Here is a 23,793-nt window from a genome sequence, read left to right as displayed (position 1 = left end):
AACATTACAAATTGTAATATATTTTTTGGATATTTGTAAAACAGAAAATTGTCAGCTTACTAGAATTGTGTTTGAGATTATAAGAATTAGTGGGATTTCAAGAGCACTAATTTCCAACAGAAGTTTTAAGTACTTACAAGATGGCAGGTGCTAGAAATGTTACACAGAAAATAAAATTAACATGGACAGCAAAGAAAAAGCAAACAAACACAAGCAAACAAATAAAATCATTGTTAATACAATTAATAGTATGTTAGGGCTTTCCATATTACTTGCAAGCTTCAGTAATAATCTACATGAGACAAAGACAGGAATCAGAATAACTGTGATACCACAGTTTCTCTAAAACTTTTCAAAATTGGTAGGACTTCTTACTCCTGGAGGGCATTACATGGAAGCAAGACTATTAATGTTAAAGCAATTATAAGCCTTATACAACAATTGTTATAGTATGTAACCTTTGTCTAAATTAGAGGATCAATGCAAATTTATAGCCTTCTCATATCTGATGTACAAAGATGCCACTAACCACATGCAGAAAATATATCTGAAAATAGATTAAACTAACTGGAACACATCTAACTAAAGACATATTCTCCCTCGTTGTGGAAATGTAAAATTTGATCATATTTCAAATTATCTCATGAAAACATGAATAAAATCAGTCTTTACTGTTAATAGTTTGGATATACACCAAGGTTTATAAAACTTATAGTGTTTAGTTTAATGAATTAAATCTAACTTTAACAGTAATTTATAATTGGCAAAGAATGTTCTTTAGGGCAGTGATACTCAAAATGGAAACATTGATATCAGTAAAGAAACTTTAGCACATGCTACTCTTTACAGACATGAATCCTTTCCTCCAACAGAGCACTATGTTGTAAATGGAATTAGATGTTTGAGCATTGACTGAATTACTATCAGAACCATTACATCTTAACACTAACCCAGTAAATTATTGAATGTGATTGTAGAAAACAAGCCAAGATGTATCAATGTTGACTATCCTATAGACTGAAGCATGGCAAGTCTAATTAAAACTTATGTCTAATGGCTGAAATTCCCCTGGGCCAAAATGTAGAATGACACGGCACACTTTCTACTTTTATGAAAAACCAAACAAAAAAATGGAAATTTGATGGATTGAAGGTTCTGCAAACTTTTGTTTGCTTCATGTTCTTCTTTGCCTTTCCTTATATGTCACACATTCATAGTTTAGGATTTACATGCCATACTGTGGTCATTCAATTAAGTTTATACTTTATGTAATAATTACAAAGATGCAATAAAAATTTAAAATATAATTGTGAATTTCTATAGCAATTCTCTGCTGTATATGATCTTTTGTTTACTGCAAATGATTTTATAAAAAAAAATGTATGTATAAACTTACAAGATTCTGTAAGAATTATATTGCTCAAGAGATTTTTTATAGTAAATGGCCGGTTTATTTCAAATGAGGTATTAAAAAGACATAGTGACATTAGTTTTCAATAGAGTTATCTACAAAAGCTACTGTTGTAAAAGCTGCCAAGAAGATGCTGAGCTTAGACATCAGTCAGTTGTTTTTAGTGCAAAGCTACACCTGCTGTCTCATCCACTGCTGTGAATTGAACCTGTATTTTAGAGCCACCAGATGACTTAGGGTTAAAAAATTTCTGTAGTCCACTGTTCTATATATGGTAGTCTTATGCATTGTTTGACGTCATATTATTGATAATTTTGTATTTGGTTTAACAGTAGTGTTGTATAGTATGCCATTTTTCAGTGACAGTTTTGTAATATTTTCATATTGTTTTATCACGATAGTAAACTGTTATTTTATGATAGCTGTGCACCAATTTCACATTATTTAACACTATACTGAATATCTTACAGTGTTTTGACCTCGAATCCTACCTCCAGATGAACTGTGAAAGAGGAGCATGGAGATGCCCAGTTTGCAAGTAAGTATATTGATATTTGAGTCAAGGAATTTTTTTTACAGATACATTGAGTTTTCTTAAAATAGTCATAAAGTGGTTTTATTAAAGCCAAATAATTTTAACTAAGCTCAAAATCAGTCATTTATAATGATATTTAATAATGTATGGTTATTAGATAATGAAAAACACCTTAGATATGAAGCAAAAGGTGTGACCAAAAAGAGGATCAAGCATGTGACATAAAGGAATGAAATAAAGGTCAACAGCTAAATTGGTAGCTACACTTATAATATTGATAAGAATTCTACAGTAAATATTCATTCATTAGTTAACTAGGCCAAGTTTTCTGTTAAAGTTGAGGAATGATGGTGGGTAAAACAAACTACTGTTTACGATTACCAGAAATAATAATAAACCAGAAAGCTAAAACATGCAAAAATTGGAATATGGTAGGTAATTACGATGAGTATCTTTACTATATAACTATTTTTTACCTTTGCACAAAACTTGTAATGGTTTACAAAGATTTGAACTTCAGAATATTTTATAGTCTAAAATATGTGATAAAAGTACACTCATGTAACATAAAGATTGTAACTTCCATATTTATTTATAAAGTAATTGCATAAAATGGTGTAAATTAAAGTGTTTGTGGAAGAAGAGTTATAACTGATTTTGGAACAAATACATTTTTAATTATGTTTTTGAAAAAACATAACTATTATGATAAGAAAAAAAAACTGTTCTGATTATCATAACTGTGAAGTTTAAGCAAAGAATTCTCATATACATTTATTTATTTATTTGTTTGCCTAAAACATTGCTTCTGTACAAAGTGAAACTTTTTAATAATGGCAAAAAAAACAGATCTACTTCACTGTAAAAATGTTATTTACATTTGTTTTTGCTATGGAATTTATATTTTAACAATCTACAAACATTTTTATTTAGTAAAACAGCATACTTGGAAGGTCTAGAAGTTGATCAGTATGTTTGGGCTATTTTGACAAACCTCACTAATTCTGATGTAGATGAAGTAACAGTGGATGCTACTGCTAGTTGGAAACCTGTTGCTCCCAAACTTGAGCATGATCAAGGTATAACTCTTTTGAAATGAAAGTTTATTAAAGTTTTATAAGAACATTTTTAAGTACACATATTTAATATTTTGTGTGTGAGGACTTAAAAGTGTGATAGAAATTCAATTTTTAAGCAATTTTACAGCATTTCATCAATAACGTTTTTAATGTATTCAAACATTTTGTTTAGAAGTAATAACACAGTCCTTAATTTGAAATAAGATGCATCAAAATTTTAATATTATAGCCATAATACATTACTTCGTATAATAAAATGTAAACTTAAAGGTGCACATTTAAGCTTTAAAAGTACTAAACATTTTGGGAAATAGAATGTTTCATACAAATCTTAAATTGTGAGCACGTGTATAGTAGCTGCATGCTGCAACTTTGAATATAAGTTTGGGTATATTAAATATTTCATTACATGAAATTAAAGAACTTCTGAATGTAGAACATTTATGAAAAAATTGCTTCTTGTATAAAACTTTATAACTTACAAGTGGCGAAATCTCTAAAAATGTTATTATTTATCATTAATAACATTTTTTATTGTTAGATAACTAAGGAATTACAACTTAACCTCTGGCTGTGTTTTATCCTTTCGGTACTTTTATGTTTGTATAACCTAATCTTTTATAACTACATAGCAAGATATTTGCTTAAAGTTTGAACACTTGAAGGGAAAAAAAAATTAAGACTTACTCTTCTTTATTGAACAGATCCTTGCATTGCTCAGAAGAAAATTAAAGCCATGTCTCCTGGTAGCATGACAATGCCAACAACAAGCACATGGGAAATGGGACAAGCTTTATCACCCTTTGCTGCTATGCCCCCACCAGATATGCAGTGTAAGTTTACCCATCCTGAAATGTCACTGTAAAATTGTGTAGTTGAAAGAGTTTGCTAAGAAAGCCTTAAACCAACATAATGGAATTGCAGTATGAAAATTTGGTATTGCAGGTCTTACTAAACCAAGACTTTTTATGTGAAAGTTGTTTGAACAGGTTACAAGATACATTTCAAATGTTTTTCATCATCACCTAATATAAGAATGCAATTTGGTTATTTAATAAAAAAACATGAACTTTAGCTGTTATATGTTCTTAATTATAAATCTTTGTAGATAAATGTTTGTCACTAAGTATGATAATCGATTTTATCTTGTGTAGTTTGAAGGTTAAGTTCACACTATGAAAAGAGCAAAAAAAAAATGTTTTGACAATTTTATTTTGGTAACATGTTTGTTAAAGACTGAAAAATTTAACATACCATGAAAATATTAAGAGAGAGTCAATGCTAATTCAATACATAACATTAGGTGTTATATCTTGTTTATCTAAATAAAACCTTGCATCTTGAGTGAGTTACTGTTGCCCTAATCCAGAATTTAAAATATTTTAAGATTTCAAAGACAATGTTGGATAATTTTTAAAATTATTACAACTGAGATAACAATACAAAATCTTATAGTGCTTATTGATGTGATTTTTTTTTCATTTTGCAACAGTAAAAATCATAGAGTACGTAACATGAAAAAATGAAGCCATTTATGTGAAAACACTTCTTAAATAGTTTAAATTCATATCTTATATTCACAGTACTGTTTTGCTTCAAATTTGACCTTTGACACAAATTTCAATTGTATTACATATTTTGGTACATCATAGATTACTGCTTATAAGTTTTTCTGTTGAAAACTGATTCAAACACTATGGTAAATTATGGGCAAAGTCTTACTTTTTGTTTTTTTTACTTTTTCCAGTAACAGATTTCTTTTTTTTGTTTTCCCATAAGCATCACTGCACAAAACTCATAACATTCAAATAGAATCATAATCTTGCATGAAATTGTCTTATTTAAGTGATCAAACATGCTAAAATAACTTTTTATAACCAGTGTATTTGCACATACAAAAATATTGTTTATACAAAACAACTAAATCCCTGGAATAAACTAAAATGACTTGGCATTTTGTTTCTGCTGTCTCCATACATCTGAAAATTGTCTTCTATTTTTATTTCAATGAGGTACTAATTGAATACTACTATAATATTGATTGTTGGTGATTGATTTTTGCCAATTATCTTTTCCCTTTTTAAAACATTTGTAACCAAGCATTCAATGTTCTTCAGAACTGGGGAAAATTGGGAAATTTGATGAAATGCCATTACTTTTTCATTTGGGGTAGTTCACTGCATTTATTTATTGAAAAACGACCCTACACAGGGTACATCTTTACATTTAGTATGAAAAACTTATCAAAACACCTCCATATAGCTCCCAGCAATAGAAACAGTGGATGTGCCAAGTATTACCTCATGGTAAACAAACTGAAGAAGATATTTCCTCTCCCCCTTAAGGTCCTGTTGTTATTTCTCTGTATTATCAAGTACCTTCTCATTATGTATGCAGTTTACTTGAAAAAAATACTAATTGAAATTTTGTTATTTTATTTATTAAAATAGAATAAAAGTGTATAGGTTTTTTTTTTAAAGTCAATCCAAACAATCTACATATGGTTTATTTTGTGCTTCTTTCTTTATCAGCTATAGCCAATGGTCCCAATCTTCCAAATGGCATGAGTTACAGAGGAATGAATGGAAATTATGACTTTTCTTCTGACTTTGGGAGCCCACTTGCTCATCTGAATGAGAGTGTTGCCTCTTTAGACCCGCTTGCTGCAATGGAAAAGTCTTTAAATCAGCATGAACAGGTAAGTATTTTTATGTATCAAGCATACATACATTTCCTTCATTTTTGTTAACTAATAACACCTCCTGACCCTTGATTGTTTGGTTTGGAGCTTGTCAAACTGTTGAAACCATATACACACCTCACAGTTACAGTTTGTATATATCCTATTTAGTGAAACAAATCATGAACCTCATTAAAGAACCTACAGTTTTACTTATATGGAGTTTCAAAAACATCTTTTGTATATAAGGTAGTATGTTTAGTTTTCTGATTATTTGTGATTTTTCAGATTTCCAAAAAAATGTCGTAGCCTCAAAATTTTAGCTGTGCTGATTTAGATGCAGAACATTTACAACCTGAAGTATATATTAGTAGAGGTAGCCTTTTAATTTTGTAAAAGTTTAGTAACTTGTTATGGCAGTTTTTAATGATTTCATGCATATTATTGTACAAAGAGTTGAAATATTGTAGATTAGTAAATAAGTCAGACCAGTTATATTTTTGATGAGGGGAATAAGCCTTATCTTTTCTAGCTTTTTAACCAACTAAAATTTTTTGTATACAAAAAAGTTTTAATCTTCACTAAGTTACTTTGAAATGAAACATTGATTATGCAGTTAAGTTTCCCTATGTTATATTATGACCATGAGACCCCTGTAAACTATGCTGTTTCATAGGCAAATTGTATGTGCCACACAAGTCACAGGCCACGTTGCTCACAACTTATTAAAATGTAGCTTAGAATTTTGTGTGTCAGTTGCTGTTTAGAATAGTGACTGCTTTTAATTGTTATTTTCTGTAAACATCTTTAGCTAAGAACATTTTTTATAGAATTTATAAGTATGTATATTTTCGCTCTTTTCTAAGTATGAAAAAACAAAGCCTTGCACTGATAAATTAGTGCTTCTAATGCTATCTGTAAAATATGCAGTTTATTTATCTATATTTAATGTCACATTATTCCCTCTACCATATACATAGAAATATATCTCTTTTCAATGCATATGCACAATTGTAGCAACATAGCAGTGAGTTAGATAAATATTTAAGTTCTGTTGTATTAAAGGTTATTGGAAGTTACATTATAAGTAATTCACTTATTCAAATATTTACATTACCTACTTTTAGTTGTATTAGGTGTACCCAGGGATTCCTAGCACAAGTTTCAATGCTACACTAATATTCACATTTAATATTAAATGTACTTCTATGAAACTTCGGATAGTTTCTGAATGTATATTATTTATTGACTTTACTTATTGTCATGTGCAACACAGAGAATGCTTATAAAACATTGTAAGTAAAGGCAAAAAACGTTTTATGTTTGTTTCTGTTATAGCAAATGTGCCCTCCTAACCTGCATGACCAGAGTAGCCAACAGATGCCCCATCCTTCAAACTCCTCTGCCCCTGGGATCAGCCAGTCTCAGCATTCAACGAACCATCAACAGTATGCACCACCCACACCATCATCTACACAAAGCCAAGGCATGATGCAGCATGGGCCCAACACTCCTCATACACCACACACACCTCATACACCCCATACACCTGGTAATGGAGGTCCTCCAAGTATTCCTCCTCCTTCATCTGTTGGACCTAATGGAAGCAATGCTGAAATCAATGGTACCAATAGCAATAGCAGTAATTCCAATCCAGCCAATAGTCAACCTCCTTCAGTGACAAATGATAATTCACTTTCTCATGCTGCTGATTTAAGTGACCTCAACTTTGACCCTGCTGCTGTCATTGATGGTGAAGGCCAAGGTCAAGAAGGACTTAATGTAAGTACAATAAACTTGAGTTAGTATTATATTTAAACCTTCTTAGAAGGCTATGTGCAAAGGTAGAGTACATTGTATTAAAACCATTTTGGTGCCTTGCCACATCATTATAATCCATGCTGCCATGTTTGGTCATGCTCTATCTGATAACCACAACTTTTGACAATAGCCTTGCAATGTAGTTTCTATTGCAAAAGGCTCCATTGTGAAACTGTCATGTGAAAAGCATAGTCTTACACTGCTAAATTTCTATAATCCAGCTAACATACAAGAGTCCATTTGTATAGAAACCCATATTTGCTTGTATGTCTTCATACGGAATATTAGTTTCAGCCTGTCGTAGCTTGTAGTAGGTGATGTTTGAATGGATGTATCATGGCTAGATATGACTTGTGTTGCTTTTCCAGATGTAAATCCTTCTTGATTATGTTGCCTACTGTTGCCTGGAACACACAGACAGTATTTTCTGCTAACCCTTCTTTTTGTGCATTCTCATCAGTTACAAGATGCCACAGTTTAATTACTATGATTGGGATATCATTTGTTGCAAATCTGTTTCTCAGTAGTTCTAGTCCCCCAAGTTGATCCATATGTTTTTGTTTTCAAATGCCATTAAGTACAAGAAGTATACTAAGCTTGGAAATTGTAAATCCCAAATCTTAACACATTTTATGACCTTAATGCATGAATATTTTATATTAGAAATTGCTGTTACTTACCTTTCCCAAAACCAAACAACATCAAAATGTATTTCTGATAAACAACATTACACTATGTCTTTACATCTGCTATGGTTGACATGTAACTTGCTGCTTTGCATATACAAAACAATTTTGACATAACATACTCAACCATCTGTTTCATTTTCTGTAAAAGAAATAGTGAATAAAAAGTTAACTGTTTAATGAATGAACCATAAAATAATTAGAGATATGGAGAAAAAGGGGGATTTAAAGTATGAGAAATTGTATTTATTTTGTTAAGTGATAAATAGTGAATTCTTTGTTTGAAACTGTTACAAGGAAAGTTAGTTTTCTGAATACTCTATGTACTTTTACACTAGATAGTATTCTTTTATCTGTTCTTTAAAATATAGCATTCTTCGAAAAGAGTGATACAGAACTATATCTCAGATTAACTAAAGAAAATTTCACAGTAACTTTCAAACAAAAAGAAAATCTAATTTCTTGTTTCTTTTCTGATCTGCTTGTTAAGCAGTATTTTCATATTTAAAAGAAAATATGTAGAGTGTAAAATGAAAAAGGTTTGTTTTTTTTAAATTGATAAAGTAAATATTGACAGTTAGTACTTACTTAGAGTACCATAACTTATAGTTTTGAGATGTTCAAGGAATTATGTATTATTTTTTTGTTTAATATCCTATGGTTGTGTTTTTAATTGAATGTAGTTCTTACTTTATCAATGCAATATTTACTTAAAATAATTATTTATTGCTTTTGACTTTTTCTTTTTTCTTACAGTTGCTTCCAGAAAGTGTAGTGGATCCTATGGAGCTACTCTCCTATCTGGACCCACCAGAGCTGAGCAGCAGTGGGAATTTGAGTACCACCTCAGGAAATACAACTAGCACAACAGCAACAAACAGCAGTGCTACAACATCCACCTCAAATAGCACAAATGATGACATCTTGGCATTTTTTGAATCTTAAATTTTACTGTCAGAGAATTTTTTAAACTATGTGCTGTTCTATTATAAAAAGGAAAGCAGGAGAAACTTAAGAAAGATGATCAGTTTCACCTGAACTGTACAGGGGTATTGCAAAAATATATGCAAGTCCCTCTTAGAAGTTTTTGTTTTATTTTGGGGGCTGAGACTTATCACCAATCTTCACATGAAATAAGTTTTGAACATATTCTGAGTAAGAAAGATTAAACATGAGACTGGTGAGTTCCTACTCATTATTCACTTTTGAACCACACTGGTCAAAGCTTGTGTGATTACTCGAACAACATTGTTTTCCATTACCTCATGTTTTCTGTACAGCACATGATGAAAGAACTTGGGAAGGAACAAAGAAACAAATAAAAATTCAGTGATTATTAATTGTTGTGTTTGCAGTTATGAAACAGAAGGCAAATAAACATGCCACCATAATGTTATGCAAAGTTCAGGAAAGGCAAAGAAAGTAAAAGAGATTTTTGTGCAACAAGATGTGCATGTTGAGTAAATGTGGATGTAGCTGTTAGCAGCTTGTAGACAACTGTTGTGTTAGGTATTATGCATATGTATTTGTGCATGTATACATGCATACAAAAATGTATGTATACTTGTATATGTATAAAACTTGCATATATACATATGTATAATCATACTATCATGTATTGTGGTATCTGTTTTTTGCAGTCTATTTATTCAATGTATATCTGTGTAAGTCAGTTTGTTAGTATTTTAAAGTTAGCCACCAAGAAGTTTGATGCAATCGGAAGTATGCATTACCGAATAAACACATCATTCACATTTTCTGTGCTTCTGTTGATCTGGTCAGTTGGACTCTACCATACTGCCACTTATTCTAGGCCAAAGAATCCTTCAAGAGCACCATTGTTCATCACTTCCAGTTGTCCATTTACATAAATAAGTATCAAAAATTATGTTGTTCCCAATTTAAGCAACTGTTTTATTCTTAAGGTGGCATGAACCAAAAGGTGCTATGCCAGGTGACTTGGCTGCTTAATGTAGTTTTGCATTGTTAGTGCTGTCCTGTTTGTTTGTGTAATATGCTAATGCTCACATTTAATTTGTGGTGATTATGTATTAACAGGTGGGGTGGGAAAATAAATTTTGTTTTGGCAATTTTTTGCATTCTGTCTTGCCAGACAATGTATATAGTGTAGGAAAATCTGTATAGATTCACCTTGTTCTTAATTTACTTATTCTATATATCTTTCTTAATGTTCATACCGTTATTTTCCACTCTTTATATCTACTTCAATCAAAAAAAAAAAACAGGATGTTCCTCCATAGAGTACATTTTTCTGTTTTACTAGACCACTTTTGTACAGCTTTGGCATTCTTTTTAATCAATTTTTAACTTTTGTTATGGTTTGAAAAAATTATTTAGTAACATTACAGTTTACTGCTGAAAGGGTTATATAATACTATAATTTGTAATTTCCTTTTTTATTTTCTGCAAATGTTCCTTTTTTTCTTTTTTTTGTTACTAATTTTGAGATACTTTGGTGCAAAATGAATATAAATTAGATATGTTTTTCATGCACCATAAATGACAGTGATTTACATGAAAAACAGTTGCAAATCATGGCATCTATATGGCTTTCTCCTGTATCAAGCCATCTATTGTAATTTTTTATTGTTCTGTCCTACTAGTGTAGATATGCATATTTATACAATAAAGATTTTATGTTACAACAATACAGACTTATGTTCCTACTTTTGGAATACTTACTTTGGATTTCGTATGTAATTGCCCTAATTAATTATACATTATCTCTAAAAACACCTGATATATTTAACTACGTTTCTCCATTTTTATTATTTTTCTTATGTGTAGAGATTTGTTGAAAAATGTTTCATTAGCTAAGTTTTTGTTGCATAAGCATGTTGAATAAGATCTCTCATAAAATAAAATATATTAAATCATGAAATTATTATTGATATTCGTAATAAATGTACACTGCACATAGCAAGGAAACATCCAAATATATCTGAATCCTTCTTTCTGTTAGAAACAAAGTAATTTGATATTCAATTTGTTTTTAAACAGCAGTAATTAAATTTGGAAAAATGTGTTAAGAGATTGCTTCTATAAAGGGCAATATTTTAGAGCCACACTAGTTAATAGTAAATACTAGAATGTATTTATTTTGTTTCTATCAACACAAGATTTGTGTCCAGTTGTACATTTAAAGTGACGAATATTAGTAATTACCAAGTTCTTTTTATATTTATTACTCTTACTAATAGCCACAATAATACTAATACTATCAGGATAAAGTTAGCTCTTTCTCTGCCCTGTAAATGAGAGATGTACATATGTACATGTTAATAACCAAGCTACTTTTGCAAATGATTTAATTCCTTTAGATATTAATGTATATTTCCAAATATTGAAACTGAAAACAAACATACCATTACAAGAACCAGTTTGATTTCCAGGTGTTTTAAATCAGAGCTCACAATGACAGTTTCGAGTCTGTTGGACCAATTTCTCAACAGCTTACTACATGACAACATTCTAACAGCAATCTTTTCTGTATATTCATGTTTTCTTAAATTTATAAGTTGCTGTATTTTCTTCGTAAGAACGTTACCAAGTGTAGATGTGTTACACGGCATAATATAACATTCATTGTGCATTTCCCTTTTGTGGCAGTTGCATGAACCCTGCACTCAACTGCTTTTAAGCCACTATGAACGCATAAACCTCAGCATTCTAAAAACATTGCAGAATTAATACATATAAGTTGGTGAATTTCTTTTCGTACCTGAAAGTCATAATAGTTAGAAATTGGTTGTTACAAGATATCATTCTTGCGTCTATTACAAGAGGACTGGCATGCCCAGATGGTGAGAGAGCTCAACTTGCAATCTCAAGGTTTTGAGTTCAACTCACTATCCTATCAAACATGCTTGTCTTTCCAACTGTGGGGGTGTTCTAAAGTGATGGTTAATTCCACTATTTGTTGGTAAAAGAATAGCCCAAGAGTTGGCAGTGGGTGGTAATGACTAGCTACCTTCCATCTAGCCTTTGACTATTAAATTAGGGATGGATAGAGCTTGTGTAACTTTGCATGAAACTCAAAACAAACATACCATTACAAGAACCAACAGCTACAAATTAATTTATAAGCCTTAAAATACTGTTGTAGTAATAGTTCTGATTGTTAACTGGGCTCCTTTGAATAATGCATAAAAATATTTAAAAAATTCTAGTCCACTTACTTGTGAAAAAAAAAATTATACTTCAAATTCCAGCTTAATCTAACTTCCATTCATAGGCCAAAAAATTTTAATTTCACAAATAAACCTTTTTTTTTTTTTAAATATTAACGTTGATAGTTTCCATTTCTTCATTAAAATACAGAAATAGAATATTCATAGCACTGTAGCTGGAAAAGTCCTCAGTTGTAGGTAACACAATAGTAATAAATGTTAACCTGATGGGCTCTCCTGTTCCATATTGCATAGTTAGTGGTGTTTGAAGTTGAAGTGTTTGAGCGGTCAGGCATTTGCCAATTCAATTTCAAGGTGTTTTTAACCTGACATTGATGTTCTTTTACATTTGATTTGTTATAATTCTTTTCAATATTTCTAATGTGTTTTCAGGAGTTTGATTACACTTGGTGGACTCGGCAAATAGCCCAGTGTGGCTTTGCTATAAGGAAGACACAGACACACAATGTTTTATTATTTTGTTATTATTTTGCGGTATATTTTCTATAGCTTTTTAGACCTTGCTGGTATAACCCTTCTCCACATATCTTTTATACATATTTTTTACTTCAACCTGTGTCTTTTCTATGGATTATTTAATTGCAGTTTCCAGATGTTTTATTCTGTTGTGTATATTATTTATATTTTATTGACTTTATGGTTGTAATCTGTGTAAGTTTTTGATGGCACCATTCACATTGTTGCTTATCATTTTTACTATGCCTTCTTCATTCATGTATTTAAAAATCTTTTTACATATATAGGGTACAGTGTATTATATTAAAACAATTTTCAATACCCAAATCAACATGCCACATGATAATCATAACCCAAATAAAGTTCCAATAATTTGACTTGATTTATTTGATATTAAGCACAAAGTTACACAATGATCTATCTGTGGTCCACCCACCACGAGTATCAAAACCCAGTTTCTAGCCTTGTATGTCCCTAGACATACCAATGGAATGACATGTATGAAAATCTATTTTAACATTGCTTGGCATTACATAGCTATTGCAATGCCACCGAAAATTGATAGGTTTAACCGTAAGGTGTAACAAGCCTTTTCGATGCTAAATATTTATGAACTCAGATAATAAATATGTTTTCATATTGCAAATTTAGAATGTAAAAGGTTAGAATATATCTTGTACTTAACAGTGTTGGAAAACAAGGGAATATAGATAACTTTGAAGTGATAAGACCATCCTGAATAGACCTAAAATAATTAGTGGTAAGCAAAGTACTGTGAGAATCCACGAACATGAAGTCATTAGCAGAAGTCTTCCACGTATTCCAAGTAATACCATGCATTATAGTCAAGAAGGATCTCCATCTGTAAACGGTTTTAACAACGTATAGATTCATTAAGGTTAGACTTCCAGTTATATCTTCCATTCAATAATTGCATACCTCAAGGCGCTAGAAAGTGAAACTAGTATTAACGCTAGTCCATATGAATACATTCCAAAAATAATTTTCAAAACGAGAATACTCTTGTGTTTAACAGTACTGGAAAACCAAGGAATGTGCAACTTGGAGCAATAAGACCACCCAGAAAAGAGACCTACAACAAATAGTAACGGCAGGTACAAATCCGTGAACACAAAGGTGAGTAACAAAAGTCGTCCATGTGTTCCAATATGCATTATAGTCAAGAAGAAACTCCATCTGAACGGATTGAATATGTTATGGGTTCACCAAGGTTAGATTTCCAATCATATCTCTTGGTTATTGGTTGCATACATCACAACACTGGAAGATGAACAGATATTCATGCTATTCCATGTGAAGACATGTCAGTCAAGTCGCCAGATGCAGTGCCTCTGGATTTTTATTGAACTGGGCTGTTGAACTATCATCTTCGTATACTAGATGGATTATGAAAAGAAAGCAATGAGGAATAGTGTAGTTCGGACATGACAATCTTACTTTGGAATCTTTTGTAATAAAACTATGCTGCAGAGATATTCTAAAGATGCATGCTTTTAAGGTAGAGCATGTCTTGACGGATGAAGCTTCACAATCGTTTTAATATAAAGCACCCAACCTCTATGCCTATAGCATTTTCGACTTTAAACTGTACATTTTCGATGGTCTTATCAAATTCAATGTGTTTATCGTCTATTGGAAAACAAACAACGCAAAAAGTAAATAATTAAATAGAAAAGTAAAGATGCAAGTGGAAGAAATATTATTTGCTCATTTTCTGGAATTATGCCTATGTTCCGGTACAGAAAGTGGGTATGGATCATCTGTAACGCACAGAAGGTTGAAAATGTTCTCTTCCAAAATATTATGATGGGTTAAAAACTCACCACAGGTCATTTAAGGAACCCTTTTCTTCGGTTTGGCTATCACATTTTCCATCCCTCTTGCCTATCAGTGAACAGCGCTTGAAGTAGTAACGTTTGTTTATTTTGAATTTCGCGCAAAGCTACACGAGAGCTATCTGCGCTAGCCGTCCCTAATTTAGCAGTGTAAGACTAGAGGGAATGCAGCTAGTCATCACCGTCAACTCTTCGGATACTCTTTTACCAACGAATAGTGAGATTGACCGAAACATTATAACGTCCCTATGGCTGAAAGGGCGAGTATGTTTGGTGTGACAGGGATTCGAACCCGCGACCCTCGGATGACGAGTCGAGCGCCTTAAGCACTTGGCCATGTCGAGCCAAATAGTAATGGCACAAGACCTTACTACCTGTCGTCAGAAGTCAATTGGATGTGACATCATATCCGACGTTTCTTCCTCCATCGTGTTCTACATTTAATGCACAATATGAGAATACATTTAACAAAAACAAGTAATGGTTTCACAAAGTAACTAAATTAAAATGTTACCATAATATTCTGGCTTGCAATATACAACTGTAATTACTGGTAGTTAAATTTGTGTTACGTGGATTTGTAAAAACATTCGAAGAAGTGTGATTTTTTTTTTTAAATTTTGCACAAAGCTACTCGAGGCTATCTGTGCTAGCCGTCCCTAATTTAGCAGTGTAAGACTAGAGGGAAGGCAACTAATCATCACCACCCACCGCCAACTCTTGGGCTACTCTTGTACCAACGAATAATTGACCGTCACATTGTAACGCCCCCATGGCTGAAAGGGCGAGCATGTTTGGCGCGACGAGGATGCGAATCCAGGAAGTGTGAAGGAACAAACCAACGTAGTTGTGTCTTGTTGAGGTAAATGAAGTCTAGAAAAGGTATATAAAGGTCCCTATGGTAATTGATCAACAAACAATAGTCAAGTATTTGAGCAACTATGCAAATGAGAAGTAACATATATTATAGATTTGAATACTGACGCTATATTATATTAGTGAAACATGTGAAAGGCAAGTTACTTAGCATAAGAAAAATAATCTCGTCTGAATCATACAAAATGTCTGTTAAATTTTCAAAATTTTGTGTTTATTAAAGTATAAACACAAACATGAAATCACTTATGTTCTTTGCAGACTATTATAAAGTGAATGTATACAATATACATAGAATAGACACAAAATGTTTGCAAGTAGTAAAACATATTTAAAGCAATTTGTCGACTTAATCTGATAATCAAGGCAGGGTTCATGGAATATGTTATAAACTTTATATTATGTAGCAAGACCATGTAATTGACTTTTATGTTATAAGTATATCAGTATCAGTACATCTGGAAACAAATCAATAGTGATTTTGTCTATAGAAAATATTTACGCAGTTGAATCGTCTTAATTCAAAAAGTTTCATTGGAAAATCACAGCTTCTCGTGAATTTCAAATGTGTGACGTGGAGTCCTTATGTGTTAACATAAAACGTTATTCTGACTAGATATCTAAACAATCTGGTAAAATTCTATAGTACTTTGTACTTCAAAATGAATTGTGATATTCTATACAAAATAACAAAGCGTTTTTATAAAAATATTAGCATTTATGGTATGCGATCAAATGTTACCTTACGAAATATTTTTTTATTGATGACGAGAAACCCACTTGAAATAAAAATGTATTTCAGAACGGCTGGTATGAGTTTTAACACTTTTACTGATAAGGAAAGAACAACCAGAGGCGTAGCTAGGGTTTTCAGCGCCCGGGGACAAAGTTTTCCCGCCCCCTCGTGATAAAATGTAAGCCATAAGGGGGTCCGTCATGCTTTCCCGGAAATTTATGAGTTTTAGAACATGAAAACCTGCATTTCGTGGCGTATTTTTAGGGTATGAAGGAGATGAAAAAAGTGAAATAATTGAGGCAACAATGGTACTTTGAAGATATAATTGAATAACAGAGAAGGACAGAATCAGAAACAAGAATGCATCTGAAAAAATTGATGCAGAATTATTTTATACTAAAATAATAGTCAAATATAACATTGAGAAAACTTAAAACATTACTTTGGATATAGTAACCTGAAAAGTTAACATAAAGTAAAAGAAATAGTTTGATATAATGCTTTAGATGTAATTATGCAACTTCAATGAGAAATTCTTCTTGCCTTTGCTACTGCAAATTTATCGATTAATTCCTCAAAATTTATGCTGTCGGTAACCTCTCGCTTCACACTTAGCAAAGTAAAGGCTGACAATCTTTCCTGTCCCATGGATGATCTCAAGTAAGACAGGATAAGTTTTAACTTTCTAAAAGACCTTTCACAACTGGCAATAGATGTTGCAACAGTCAGTAAGATCTGCAGACCAACTCTCACATTTGGAAATACATCATCCCCATACTGCACAATGAAGTGAAGCAGGTCCTCTGGTGTCGAAAGCTTAACGTCAGCCCTTGTCTTGAGTAGCATTTGGCAATCCATTATTTCACTGAACATCTCCAAGCCATCCAAGTCTGTATCATAAGAGCTTTCCATAAAAATGCATCTCTGTTTCAAGCTATTCTCAGTAGTTGTGGACATTAGTTCCTTTTTGTCTGGTCTCTTGGTAAGTCAGACTCCAAATCAGCCGTTGGTTCGGTTGCGCGATCACCCATTTCAATTTTAAGATCAATGCCGAAAAGGCGCGAAATGTTCGGACTCGTATCTGCTATTCACAATCTAGTCCAGTGTTAGATTTTCTTAACTTCGCTTAGATACTTCAGTCAGATTTCCTCGGTTTCGTTTCCAAATTTACCAAAATTGCGGGGTCTGGTAAAGTCATTTAAACTCCCATTTCAATTATCTGTTATATCCGTTCGGTTACTCCCGAAGTACAGGGCGCTGAGGCCATGGTAACATTCCAAAAACTGGATCAAGTAACAGACAATTTTACCAGCTTTGTTTGGAGAAATATCCGTGTAATTTACGTTCTAATTACTGATTTACAGCATATAATGTTACATAACAACATTGATTATTCGCTATGAAGTGACTGTATTTTGACGTTTTCATAACGTTTAGCCAACTTATTAGAAAACTGTGACCAATTACGACGTTGTGGCAACGTTACATAGCAACGTCCATTATTCGTCAGGAATTGACGTTGGAAGCTGACGTTTTCGCAACGTTTAGACAGCGTTATGGTATAACGTGACCAAATCACAACCAAGTTGTGGCAACACATGACGTTTCAACTCCCATATATGGGACACTGGGCATTAATTGGTTAAGAGGGGAAAACATTTCATTCTGAAATTTATTCCTAATTATGTAACATCAATTTGGCGCCCCCAACCCCGATGCTGCGACCGGGGACAGATGTACCCTCTCCCCTTAGCTACGCCACTGAGAACAACGTGTCGGCCTTCCTAGATCATCTTCAGGTTAAGGTCGAAACGTTGTTCTCTCCTTATCAGTAAAAGTGTTAAAACCCATACCAGCCGTTCTGAGATACATGTTAGTTGTTTGTTTGTTGTTGTTTTTTTGCTCAGTTTATGCACTAGACAAATCTGTGTCTGAAACTTTTTATACGTGTAATTTATTTTTTCTACGGTAATTCATTCATTTAGAAAACTCTGACAAAGCGTAGTATGAATTTTACATGCTTTACTATGTTTAGATGGAGTAAAATGTTAACACAAAGTTTGATCATTTGTATGTAAAATTCAGAACAAGCAAAATGAAAACAGGACTTATAGATCATGTTGGATTTAATGTATGTTAAAATCATACTGCTTATTTTTCGTTTGGATATGCTTTATAACTATTACGCACGCAAATATCTAGAGTTGGAACATTTTATGCGCAATTAAACATAAAACAATATATATTGTCTCTTTGCGCGTCGCATTAGTTACATTTATAGACTTTAGAGGAGAGTTCCTAGAAATTTCAGCCTGCATAACAATACTGACGATACACTAGGTTTTACGTATCCACATTCGTTGTTGATTCTTACAGTCGAGAATCATCTACAAGTTTAGTGAATACGTGGAAATTTTGCAGTATAAGTTATCCACAATTAAATAAAATAAGTGAATGTTGTCGAAAACATAGAATCAAAATAAACATAACTGAAACCCAACTAGTGGTATTCACAAAGTTAACGAAGCACAGAAAAGTACAACCAGAGATTTATATGAATGGAACATGCCTTCAGACTGCTACATCCGTAAAATATTTAGGATTAACATTTGACTCTAAATTAACATGGATAAACCGCCTAAATAATATTAAAACAAAAATCTGGCAAAGAACAAACTATGCTAGGAGTCTAATTGGTAAAAACAGTGGAGCAACAGTAGACAATGTTTTAAAAATATATAAAACATACATTAGACCAGTAATTGACTATTTAGCCCCCGCATGGTTAAATGTAAGGGAAAAAATATTACAGACCAAACTACAAACAATTCAATATTCACAACAACATATAAAGTATCTGGAACTACCTCGTCAGAATCCATGCATAAATACGCAAATGTAGCAACAATAGCAGATAGACTCCTGCACAGTACAATAAATTATTTTGAAAAAAATTGGAGAAAAAACGAACTAGTATGTGAACTGGACAGATACCTTACATGATGTGGATAGCCCTAAACACCATTCCCCAATAAATATATATATTAAATTAAAGAAAAAAGGCCACCTATAAACTAGACCTCACATTAGTTTAGGAATTAACTAATAAGCATTGAAAGGGTATTTATGTAAATGTTTTCTGGTTAATGTCTGCCAAGTGATAGTGCAAACTGTTATGCAAACTTTAGAGAAAAATAATATATTTGCACTAAATGTATATGTAGATAGTACATAGACATTGTCCTGATAGAGGCCTGAGTAAGTGCGGGTTACTCTGGCCTTCATGTAACATTTATACATACTTTTAACAATTGTGAATAGAAATGTAAAGGAAGAATGAAGAGGTCAACGCGGACCTGACCCTTCTGGGTACACAAGTAGCCAAACAACGACAAGAGAGATAGAGAGTTATGTACATTTCTAAATATAAATTTAACTCAAATGAACATCGATATTAGAATAGATATATCAAAGAAAATTCGGGTGTTTTTGAAATATACAACACAAGGAATGGAAAATCCACTCCCTTAACTTTCTGGATATATATTTTGATTAATGTTTTCTAAATATGGATGTATGTAGTTAGTAGTAATATACACATCTCGTGCGGTGATATTTGTCCTGTGTGATGAAGAAGTGAGAAATTCACAACATTGGGTTTCCTGTAGATTGTATTCTGAGATATTTTTGATAAATTTATTAGAAATCGTGATGCGTTTTTCTGTAACATGACTAAATTTGGTCTTATGAGGCTCTCTGAAGGTTTTATTTGGTTATTAATAATTTGCTCATTTAGGTATGGATTTTTATTAAAACAGTTATCGTTACATCCAAGTTTTAAAATATTTATGCATTATTGTTTAATTTGCAAGTTAAATTTATATCCTAAGTGATGTCATACGTTTTAGAAACTTGATACAGAAATAATCAGGTAAGGAGTAAAACTTTATATACAAACAGGCAGATAGTTCATGTTCACAGAAGCATTTCCTTGTAGGGCTAAAATATCACACACTAAGAAGTGCATCAAATGCCAACCACGGCACCAATAAGGAAGTATTACAGAATCGAAAGTTTTATTTAATCAGATTGAATAGATGAAATTTGTATAGACCACCAGTAGTTATTCATTCAACTAAAACTTATGGTAAAAAATATCTCATGATTAGGTGTCCGTCAGGTTACTATGTCTCTCTTATCTGTCGCCCAACCTGTTTAACTTAATTTATGGATTTAAGACTAACCTAAGCCTCGTAAGACGGTGAAGCTAAACATGAAACTTTTACCACGGCATGGAAGTTTATGCTTAAACAACGGCCTAAACAATTGAAAGTTTTATTACAATGCGGACACCCATTGCTGGTTAGAATATTTAATATACATATATTATTTCTCATTTCTAATTTAATTTTAGAATTATCATTTTATCATAATGATTATTCTGCGACCCGGCATGGCCAGGTGGGTTAAGGCGTAAGCTGAGGGTCGCGGGTTCGAATCCCCGTCGCACCAAACATGCTCACCCTTTCAGTCGTAGGGGCGTTATAAAGTGACAGTCAATCCCACTATTCGTTGGTAAAAGAAAAGCCCAAGAGTTGGCGGTGGATGGTGATGACTAGCTGTCTTCCCTCTAGTCTTACACTGCTAAGTTAGGGACGGCTAGCGCAGATAGCCCTTGAGTAGCTTTGCGTGAAATTAAAAAAAAAGCGATTATTCTGCATTATTAGCTTAGTGTATGGATTTAGAACTAAATTAAGTTCCCCTGGGATGGTAACATCATGGGAAATATTATCGGGTTTACTGCCAAAAATAATGTTAACAGCGAGGGTACCAAACTGATGAAGTAATGCACTCTAATAATCTTTATTAGAAACATAATTTGAACACTATAATTAATCTGGTAAACTCAGTTCTGAGTATATGTCTTTATTTCTGACCTATTTAAGTAGTTTGCTATTATGAAAAGTGAAAACATATTCAACATAACTCTAGATTAAATGTTTTTGGTTTGTTTTGTTTTTTAGAGCAAAGATGCAAAATGAGTTGTCTGCACTATGTCCACAGCAGGGAATTGAATCCCGGAATTTAGCATTGTGAACCCGCTGATCCACTGGGAAACCCTAAATAAGGGGAGAGCAACTTATTTTTCATAGTGGCCACAACAGTGGCTAATAAAAACAACCTTGACCACACTATTAAAAAAATAAATAAAATAAATTGAAAGATGTTAGTTTAATCAAAATAATTGCATTTCAACTAACTTTCAATGTGAAAACTGATGGGATTTCATCAACAAGTTTTGTGAAATTTGGCTTAATATCTATGCTCAATGAGCATCTTAGCTCTGCCTCTAAATTTATGTCAATAAGCCGAGATCCGTATCTAGACTTGAGAAAATCTAGCGTAAAAAATGTTAACTCACACACCCATGTGGATCCGAACACAAAAAATAATTTTCAAATTGCTATATTTAAATTTAGAAGACTCTCAATTATCAGAATAGTGAGCCACATATCTCTGAAAGAACGTTTTTGTTTACCTTTTATGTGTTCTACACTTTGCATGCTAAGCATCTCGTCTTCATATCCACACTTATCCAAAGACAAAAGATATGTAATATCCTTACTGAAATTTCCTAAGTCAAACTGAAATGGATCATGCAAAAATTCAAATATCAATTTCAAATTCTTGAATTTGGAGAAACGTGATTCAAATTTTCGAGAGAGATTTTTGATCCAGTTTACATAGAGATCATCTTTAGCATCAGAGAAATTATAGTCCTTATTATTTTCTAGAAAACCATTCTTTTGTAATTGTTCCGCAAGAAGGTTTAGTTTTAATTGAAATTCATGAATAGACTGTGTATTCGTATGTTCGTGTTGAAATTATTAAAGTGAATCACCATGTCGCACAGAAAGTGCAAATCACACTGCCATAACAAAATTTCAATTTCAGGGAAATTTTTATCTTACCTTTTCCAACAAGATACTCTTTTATTTGAGGAAATAAGGAAGTAAATCGTTTCAAGACTTTTCCTCTACTTACATTTGCAAAATCAGTAAGATCATCAAAAGAACAGTCACTGATTTTCTTCAAAGACTCAACAAACTGTCGACGGATGAGAGAGCTTCCACCTTTAATATAATTCACAATTTTTACAACAACGTCGATCAAATTTTTCAATTCATCACTTTTAGACATCTGAGCACATAAATTTTCCTGATACAAAATGCAATGGAAAGATGGCAACGCGGACTTCACATTATTTTCAATGAAATGCTGCTCCAAAAGAGAAACAAATCCTAATTTCGCACCAGCCACGGCGGCAGCACTATCTGTTATGACAGAAACTAGTTTCTTTTTAAAATCCAGATTGAATTTTTTTTTACATTTCAAGAAATACTTCAAAGATATCTTTTCCATATGTTTGATCTCGTAATCCACAAAGACCAAACATTTCTTCCCTCACTTAAAGATGTGAAATTACATATCGAACCCAAAATATATAATGCAGTGTCACTAACATCTGTTGACTCACTGAGTGCTAAAGAAAAATATAAACAGTCTTTTACGTGTTCAAGTGGCCTGGCATGGGCAAGCGCGTAAGGCGTGCGACTCGTAATTCGCGGGTTCGCGCCCCCATCGCGCTAAACATGCTCGCCCTCCCAGCCGTGGGGCGTTATAATGTGACGGTCAATCCCACTATTCGTTGGTAAAAGAGTAGCCCAGGAGTTGGCGGTGGGTGGTGATGACTAGCTGCCTTCCCTCTAGTCTTACACTGCTAAATTAGGGACGGCTAGCATAGATAGCCCTCGAGTAGCTTTGTGCGAAATTTCAAAACAAACAAACAAAACTTGTTCAAGCAACTTATTTTCTGTTTTTCGCTAACTCTAGCATTCTGTGGACAATTGTTCTTTGACTTAATTGCAAATTATTTACTTTTTGAAGAATACCATCTTTTATTTTTGAGTCACAATTCTCCAACAGATTTTCAATGACCACAATAAATATTTCTTTTACTCGTTCAGCATCAGAAAATGATTTATTTTTGTTTTGAGCTAGAATACAAGCTACTTTATAGCTAGCTAACGTAACTAGTTCTATCGATGATAAAAATATTTTAGGCCTCTCTTTTGTTCATGAAGTTGTACTTTCAGACTGCTAATTTCATTCATACGATTTTTGCTATCAACTGGCAATTTTACGTCGAATTCGTTGTGAAAATTGTTAAAGTGTTGCTTAAGGTTGTATACTTTTGTATTCCTAAAAATTTTGTTACACGAAAGACACACTGGCTTATTATTTGCTTTAATCATTGCAAATTTCAACTTCCAACTTTCATTAAATTCCCGTTTCACGTTTTTCCAGTCACGCGCCATTCTGTTTTCGACAGTAATGCCTGAATCAATTAAATTTTCTTTATTTTCTGAGTATTCACCATCATCT

The 23,793-nt window shown here is 32.6% G+C and overlaps 1 protein-coding gene across 6 annotated transcripts in view; it reads left to right on the top strand.

The window, feature by feature from the left end:
• LOC143229454 (zinc finger MIZ domain-containing protein 1-like) overlaps nt 1–10,881 on the top strand; it is a 177,362-nt gene extending 166,481 nt beyond the window's left edge. For all 6 annotated transcript variants that reach the window (XM_076461791.1, XM_076461789.1, XM_076461788.1 and 3 more), the window contains 6 exons: nt 1,882–1,949; nt 2,880–3,025; nt 3,730–3,858; nt 5,557–5,723; nt 7,044–7,487; nt 8,969–10,881. In XM_076461791.1, coding sequence (XP_076317906.1) covers nt 1,882–1,949; nt 2,880–3,025; nt 3,730–3,858; nt 5,557–5,723; nt 7,044–7,487; nt 8,969–9,157 — 1,143 coding nt within the window. In that variant the 3' untranslated portion in view covers nt 9,158–10,881. The remainder of the gene's footprint in view (nt 1–1,881; nt 1,950–2,879; nt 3,026–3,729; nt 3,859–5,556; nt 5,724–7,043; nt 7,488–8,968) is intronic.
• Nucleotides 10,882–23,793: the final 12,912 nt, after the last annotated feature.

This window comes from Tachypleus tridentatus, chromosome 10, assembly GCF_004210375.1.
Source record: "Tachypleus tridentatus isolate NWPU-2018 chromosome 10, ASM421037v1, whole genome shotgun sequence".
In the NCBI taxonomy this organism is placed as follows: domain Eukaryota; kingdom Metazoa; phylum Arthropoda; class Merostomata; order Xiphosura; family Limulidae; genus Tachypleus; species Tachypleus tridentatus.
Note: the sequence above shows the minus strand (reverse complement) of the source record. Positions and strands in the feature narration are given on the sequence as shown.